Genomic DNA, 8,044 nt, shown 5'->3' with positions numbered 1-8,044 from the left:
TTAATTCAGGGAGCTAGTCTGCTACAGAGACCACCATTCCCCACAGATAAAACTGCCACATTTGCAAGGTGAATGAACTTTTAGCATTTATGTTAAAGTCATCTCTGAAGTGACATCCACAATTTTAATTCCCAGTGAATGATTTTTTCCTTGGGTAGGCACCTTTTTTTAGTAACATGCTTGCAAAGTGTCTTAAAGTGGTAAGTTGTTATTGGGTAGGCACCTTTTTTTAGTAACATGTTTGCAAAGTGTCTTAAAGTGATAAGTTGTTATTCGTCCCCTCAAAGTAGGTCACAATTGTATCTTGTCAACAGGTGGTAAAATATGCACACACAAGGGATGAATATGTCCCCATTTTTAAGTTTTTTTGGTACAGTTATTGTGGCCAATTACCTCCTTGAAGTATATTTAAAATACCAAACGTTATTATTCGTGTAAAATATCAATGTTGTGCATCATTAAAATGACGCTCAAGGAGTTTCCTAAAACCTAAGCTTCATAATATAATGAATAAAAGGACAGGAAAAAAAGAGAAATATTTTTATTAAAGGAGGAAAAGAGAAACAGAAACTCCATTGAAGAAAGTAAAGAGAATCACCTTGATAATTAGTTATAATTTCTTACATTTAATCAGTTATTTTAATAAACTATTTGAAATCATTAACTCCAGACCCAGTAATAGTGCACAAATGTAATACTAAAAGACCAATTGGGGCCGGGTGCGGTGGCTCACGCCTGTAATCCCAGCATTTTTGGGGGCTGAGGCGAGTGGATCACCTGAGGTCAGGAGTTTGAGACCAGCCTGGTCAACATGGTGAAACACCCATCTCTACTAAAAATACAAAAACTAGCCAGGCGTGGTGGCGGACGCCTGTAATCCCAGCTACTCAGAAGGCTCAGGCACTTGAACTGGGCAGGCAGAGGTTGCAGTAAGCCAAGATCGTGCCACTGCACCCAACCTGGGTGACAAGAGCCAGACTTCATCTCAAATAATGATAATAATAATGACCAATTGGTCTATTTGCCTAGCAACCCAAGATTGTTGCTTATAGCCCACAGCACTTTATATCATCCCATTTGAAAAAGGCTAGTAGAAAGCACAATTTAGATTTTACACTAGTAACATAGTACCCTGTTTATAATTCATGCTCCCAGATCAGTATATCCTTGTGTCATTATCTCTTCCAAATACTGTTACATTATCATCTCTGTTTACACTTCTGATCTGTGGAAAATACTAAAATCATGTTAAGAAAAAACACATCTATTTTCTATAGTATTATAAAGTAGTTTATATACCTGCCAACTTTTTATTCCAAATGAAACCTGGAAGAGAAAAAAATCTTTTAAACTTATAATTATGAATTTTAGAAAAGCACTGGAAGTTAAAATTTCAAGCTTACAACTTCCACATCATTAAAATATATCCTTTCAGAAAAATAATATTATTTCTATATTTATGGACAGAATCTCTCTTAAGGAATTCAGAAAAGAATGAAATTTTTTTATGTCTTTCCCATGTATACCTCACAAGCAACTATAAATCAATTTAATCGGTCCACAAAGTTGTGATTCAGGAATTGGTTTCATTATAGTAACTTCTAAAGTTTTTCTCAACGATTTCTATCAGATGCCTTGTAATTATAAAGAAATTTGCTTGAAATTCTAAATATATCATGCTAGGAAAAGTAAATATTTGCTGATATCCCTAGGGCAAAAATATAGTAAAACAGTTCTAATAGAAATAAGACAAAAAACAAGTTAAATTGAGTAGTCACAGACTCTTCATATAGTCTACTTTTTTCTTCCTAATACACTGTTTTTTGTTAAAAACTATTTGAAAATAATTTAATCTTTGGAATAGCCAATATCAGGTTCTCTAATTTAATAACATGAGGGAGAAGTGAGAGATATTATTGGTAAAGATAGACTGGATCAGTGAAAATCCATAGGATTTCCATTATCTGCAAACCATACATCCAGGCTTTATAATATAACTGGGTGCTCCTTTACAATTCCTTCCTGAGTGTGCACCATTGCAGCCACAAGCATGCAAGCCTGAAAGCACTGAAGGAAGGGCATGGCAATACTAGTCACTAACACTCTGAACCAATGTTTCCTCCCACCAAAATGAACACCTCGCACTGTCTTTGTAGTTCATTTAAGGTGGATTTTGGCTAAGGAGGAAGAAAGAAAGGCATGTTAACAAATCATGGACACATTTTGATCTGTTGCCGTCTCAAATTATGTCTGAAAGTAAATCGCAATTTGTTCATTCAAGAGTTTATTGCTTTAAGAAAATAGTACATGCTTTCCTATTACCAGTTCTTTAAAATTCTATGCCTTCCTAGACAAAAATGCTTTAGAATAAACTGCCTTCTAAATTTCTAATAAAGCGTACAATAAGAGTGATCCTATTTTTCATCCTTTACAAATACAAGTGGCAAATTGTCTTACAGTGCAAATTCTACTCTGTCCCTCTTATTTAATATTTCTATATGACTTTTTAAAACACATGCAATAAAATAAGTAATTATCCTTTAGTAGCCATTTAAAGTTATCTGGTCTTTCCACTATGCTTCTAATGTTAAAATTCGGTAGGTAGTATTCGACCATAGTGTCACATTATATTCAGAAATGACTGCTTATCTTTCAAGTTTTATAACGCTTCATTTTTCTTGTGATCCATATACTCTCCTTTTAAAAATCTTCTATGCCACGGCAGCATAGTCCTTGTTTTGTTTGTTGTTTTCATTTTCTTCTGGACTAGTAATTTTTACTTCTGGCCTTGGTGGTCTTTGAGGGTCTAAATCAGCCTAGAAGAAAATAGATCAAAACAAAGGTATTTAGGTGTTTGGTTCACAAAGGTAATGACATTTATAAAGAAAAAATTACTCAAGAGTCTAATTATGTAACTATTTAACTGAAAAGAGTTCTTTGGGTTCCCTTTGTTTTTTTGTCTATCATTACCCAGTGGACATACTGTTTTCTCAACAGTTGTACAAAAGTCCTTTTGGGGTCCATAATCTACTAGTGCTTTAAAGGCCCTGACTCATTTTGTATGCTGCGGGCTTTATTTTTTTCATTTTTTCCTTATTTCTCTTTGAGCTTTTCTTTAATATATTTATGCTTTTCAGTTTAGCATTTTCAGAGATAAAGCAAGAAAGAATTCAGAGGCATTCTCCTAATTTTAGTTTCCTCCTAGAATTCACAAATTCATTGTGAATATGGTACCAAGTACCATCAAGTATCAAGTAGATAAGAACAAGACAGAAAATCAAAATGTGGAGGCAGCATTTCTCCAACAGCAACTACTGCTCCTGCCACTTGGGTTTCTCCTGTTCATAATAATATTGTCTCATGTACAATTGTTCTTTCCCCGACTACACTGAAAGCTAAGTAGGCAAGATTAGAACTAGTTGGATGGCAAATTCTGCTCTGTGAAATCCTAGAGGCTCCACAGCCCCAACAAGGGCACCCAGTCTGGGGGACAGAGTAGTTCCAGGTTCCCCAAACCACACAGGCCATGATTGATTTTTTGAAAAAGACATAATATATATGTATTACTGGGGCTGTGTCTGATGTCACATTGTTCCTTTGTGAAATGTCTCAAATGGTATCTTGAATATAGTACAAGTTCAATCTCAATAAATGTCAATTGTTTCTTGTAAATTCTCTGTATTTCCTGCTGTTTTCCTACAATCATACCTCGCTTTGTACAAGAATTGTTACATGGAACAAAATGTTACACGGTGAACAGAATTTCTAGTCATTTTATTAGTAGACAGTCCTTCTGTAAAAGTTAATTATTAATTTTTAACTTATAATTCACATACATTTGGTTTTTCATATATTTTGGTATGCTTAAAATATACCTATACTAATATGTTAGGGAGAACAAGATAAAATATATCACTGTTGTAAGAAAGAGATGAGTCAAATAAGATTAAATCTCTTTGTGAGTCACTGCTCTGTTACTAATCCCTAATTAGACTGGGCGTGGTGGTGCATGCCTGTAATCTCATCACTTTGAGAGGTCAAGGCAAGAGGATCCCTTGAGCCCAGGAGTTCAAACCCAGCCTGTGCAACATACGGAGGGAGACTTCCTCCATATTTAAAAAAAAATAAAAATAGCCTGGCATGATGGCACCTGTGGTACCAGCTATCACAGGAGGATGAAGTGGGAGGATCACTTGAGCCCGGGAGGTCAAAGCTGCAGTGAGCTGTGATCATGCCATTGAACTCCAGCCTGGGTAACAGGGTGAGACCTTGTCTCAAAAAAATTACAAACTATGCACTTCCTTATTTGAATTCCCAAGAATTTAGATTGATCCTCATTACATACCACAGGCCATTGCCAAATTATGCAACCTTGATCTTGACAGATGCCCAATTCCTATCAAAAGCCTATTTTTCCCCTTTAAAAATTATTCATTTATCATAATTGGCAAATAAAAATTGCATGTTTATAGTGTAGGAAATGTTTTAAAATATGTATCCATTGTGGAATGGCTTAATGGAGTTAATTAACATACACTTTACCTCTTGTACTTACCATCTTTTGTGGTAAGAACACTTCAAATCTACTCTCTTAGTGATTTTCAAGTATACAACACATTGTTATTAACTTTAGACACCTTGTTGTACAATAAATCTCTTGAACTTACTCCTCCTTTCTAACAGAAATTTTGTAGCATTGGGCCTACATCTCTCCAACCCCATACTCAGTCCCTGGTAACCACCATTCTATCTTTGACTTCTATGAGTTTAACTTTTTTTAGATTACATGTATAAGTGAGATCATATGGTATTTGTCTTTCTTTGGTTGACTAATTTCACTTAACATAATATCCTCCAGGTTTATCCACGTCATTGCAAATTACAGGATCATTTTTTAAAGTTATATTTATGCAAGATGGAAGGACAGCAATCCATTCATTTCTGTAAAATCTATTTATGTCATATGTTGAATTAAGCTAGACCACTGGAAAAAATCATGCTTGGATCTTACTATCTAGTCCCACATAGAATTACACTTTGATTTCATTTTGTAAGCTTTCATCAAAAGCTACTACAACAAAGAGTTGTATGAAACCTACTATTACAGTTGCCATATAAATGACACTGAGGACTATGTATAACTACATATGGGGAATTTCTTATAGAATAGGACTGTGATTATCTCACCTAGAGAAAAGATAAAATGAGAGACATACTGAGCATTTTCATTTAGATTTTTTTTTTTTTTTTTTTTTGAGACGGAGTCTCGCTCTGTCACCCAAGCTGGAGTGCACTGGCCAGATCTCAGCTCACTGCAAGCTCCGCCTCCCGGGTTCACGCCATTCGCCTGCCTCAGCCTCCCGAGTAGCTGGGACTACAGGCGCCTGCCACCTCACCTGGCTAGTTTTTTGTATTTTTTAGTAGAGACGGAGTTTCACCGTGTTAGCCAGGATGGTCTCGATCTCCTGACCTTGTGATCCGCCTGCCTCGGCCTCCCAAAGTGCTGGGATTACAGGCTTGAGCCACCGTGCCCGGCCTCATTTAGATGTTAAGAACATTTTGAATATGCCATATAGAAGATTACAGATAACTTTGTACTGTTATTGAAACCTGGCAACCAAAACATTTTGCATTTTGCCACTGCTAAACCTGCTCTCCCTAAGCAAGATAAATCAGATGCATCAATAATAAATAATCAAGTAGACCTCATTCATCATAGTGGGTTTTAGGAATGAGTAGACCAAGGCCCACTTCAGCAGCTACAGCCTTGAGGGAGGTGGACCTTGATCTGATGGATTGACAGGAAGGGATGGGATAAGCAGATGGTGAGAATGTTATGGAGAACATCCTGCCTCTTATGCTATGAGACTCAACTTGAGCCTGGCAGCAACGGGGTCATACTGTCCCATGGAAGAATGCCGGGACTGATGAGTATCCAGCTCCAGGGTCAGACGTGGAAGCACAGGCTAGGAAGAGAGAGGTTTAACCACATATTTCTTTTTCTGTTCCTTTATTTTCACCACATATTTCTTTATCCTCTCTGTATAATAAATAGAACTGTATACTACCAAGTGTCTGATGTGTTGAACGCTTAATTAGATTAATCTATTTAAAATAGAATAAGCAAAGTAGACTTCAGTACTTCTGGAGATCAAAGAAGTTGCTCATAATAGAGACAGCATTCTTTATTTCATGTCTAGGTCTCACTGGTCTTGATATTCTTTTCTACTTTCTACCTTCTCTGGTCTTATTTTTACTTTTTTATATGTCATTCTATGATTATGTATGTTCTTAGAAGGCTCTGCACATTTTCTTGTAAAATGAGGCAGGAGGTGGATAGATGGACAGATGAATGGCTAAATGTATGAATGGCGGAAGGGCAGACATATGGACTGCCAGATAGGTCAATGGCAGCAGTTGTTAAATGGTTGAAATAACTAGTAAATAAAGTGATTAAGTGGTATTGAATCTTTCCTACTCAACCATAAGTGGTTTCAATACAAGTCCTAAACACTTGGTTAATTCTCTAAATGCACACATGTACACACACGTATTCATGCATTCACATAAGTAAGCAAAAGCAATAGAAATACCTCATCTTGTCCACTGCCAGCTCCTTGAGACTTTCTTTCCTCGTCTAGGGCCAGTTGAAGCTCATTATTAACCTGGTCCAGCACCTCACCGTTTTCCTCATCGGTGCCTCCATTTACACGAGCAGGGCCTGCCTGCTCCTCACTGTGATCCAGAATCTCCTTGACTTGCTCAGGGGCATCTGTAGCCTCCCTACCTCCTTCCTCTTCAAGGTCACCATTCATTCCTGAAAAGTCTTCTTTCTGTTCTGCATCCTTTTTTGCCTTCTCTCCATCTTCTTCCTCGTCTACTATTTCTGCTGGCCTCTGATGGATCAAAAGGAATAATGGATAAAAGTAAGAAGCATAACAGAAAATTTCCACTGAACATCATAGTAATGTAATACTTATATTACAGTCAAGTAAAACATTCTTACATTCACATAGTACTTTACAGTATAGAATGCGCTTACGTTTACTGAGTACCTACCACATGCCACATGTTACAAGTATTCCCTCATTTAATCCTCACAACAATCCTTTGAGATTGGGATCATTCCCATTTTGCAGATGAGAAAAACTAAACAGGGAGAGCCCAAGATCCCATAGAAAGAGCCAGAGTTTGAACTAAGCCTGTGACTCCAAAACCAGTGCTCGTAACCCCCATGGAAGATAGAAAGCCAAACCGCAAGGTCCTTGGCCAGTGTCTAGTGAGGTGCCTGGCCCAAAGGAGGAGAGATTATCATCCTCAGGGCTAAGGATGAGGGCAATGGCACCACGCTATGAATTCATGTTTTCTGATGTGGAATGTAGATAGTTTTCCCCATAATGCCTAAGGAAACTTACAGCTTATCTCTAAATACAATAATTGATTTTCCTGAAGATCCAAGGTCAAGAAACTATACATCCTCTCTATAAGAATAATAAATGCTGGGGGCCGGGGGCTGGGCGCAGTGGCTCACGCCTGTAATCCTAGCACTTTGGAAGGCCAAGGTGGGCTGATCACGAGGTCAGGAAATCAAGACCATCCTGGCTAACGTGGTGAAACCCTGTCTCTACTAAAAAGGCAAAAAATTATCCGGGCATGGTGGTGGGTATTTTATAAACCTTAATCAAGCATTTTACTGTTCTACTGTTATTTTGATACATAAATATGCTTCAAGAGGGAACAGGAGGCCGGGTGCAATGGCTCACGCCTGTAATGCCAGCACTTTGAGAGGCCGAGGCAGGTGGTTCAGGTCAGGAAATCGAGACCGTCCTGGCTAACACAGTGAAACCCCGTCTCTAATAAAAATACAAAAAATTAGCTGGGCGTGGTGGCGGGCACCTGTAGTCCCAGCTACTTGGGAGACTGAGGCAGGAAAATCCCTTGAACCTGGGAGGTGGAGCTTGCAGTGAGTGGAGATCGCTCTACTGCACTCCAGCCTGGTGAAAGAGTGACACTACATCTCAAAAAAAAAAAAAAAAAAAAAAAA

General features: G+C 37.8%; 1 protein-coding gene across 2 annotated transcripts in view; it reads right to left on the bottom strand.

The window, feature by feature from the left end:
• Positions 1-2,267: 2,267 nt before the first annotated feature.
• The window catches only part of DCDC2 (doublecortin domain containing 2), a 195,906-nt gene continuing 190,129 nt past the window's right edge, over positions 2,268-8,044 (bottom strand). For both annotated transcript variants that reach the window (XM_017878555.1, XM_017878554.1), the window contains 2 exons: positions 6,594-6,896; positions 2,268-2,816 (listed from right to left, as the gene is read on the bottom strand). In XM_017878555.1, coding sequence (XP_017734044.1) covers positions 2,712-2,816; positions 6,594-6,896 — 408 coding nt within the window. In that variant the 3' untranslated portion in view covers positions 2,268-2,711. The remainder of the gene's footprint in view (positions 2,817-6,593; positions 6,897-8,044) is intronic.

This window comes from Rhinopithecus bieti, unplaced genomic scaffold, assembly GCF_001698545.2.
Source record: "Rhinopithecus bieti isolate Rb0 unplaced genomic scaffold, ASM169854v2 scaffold_11110, whole genome shotgun sequence".
Lineage (NCBI taxonomy): Eukaryota > Metazoa > Chordata > Mammalia > Primates > Cercopithecidae > Rhinopithecus > Rhinopithecus bieti.
This window is presented reverse-complemented; position numbering and strand designations above follow the sequence as displayed.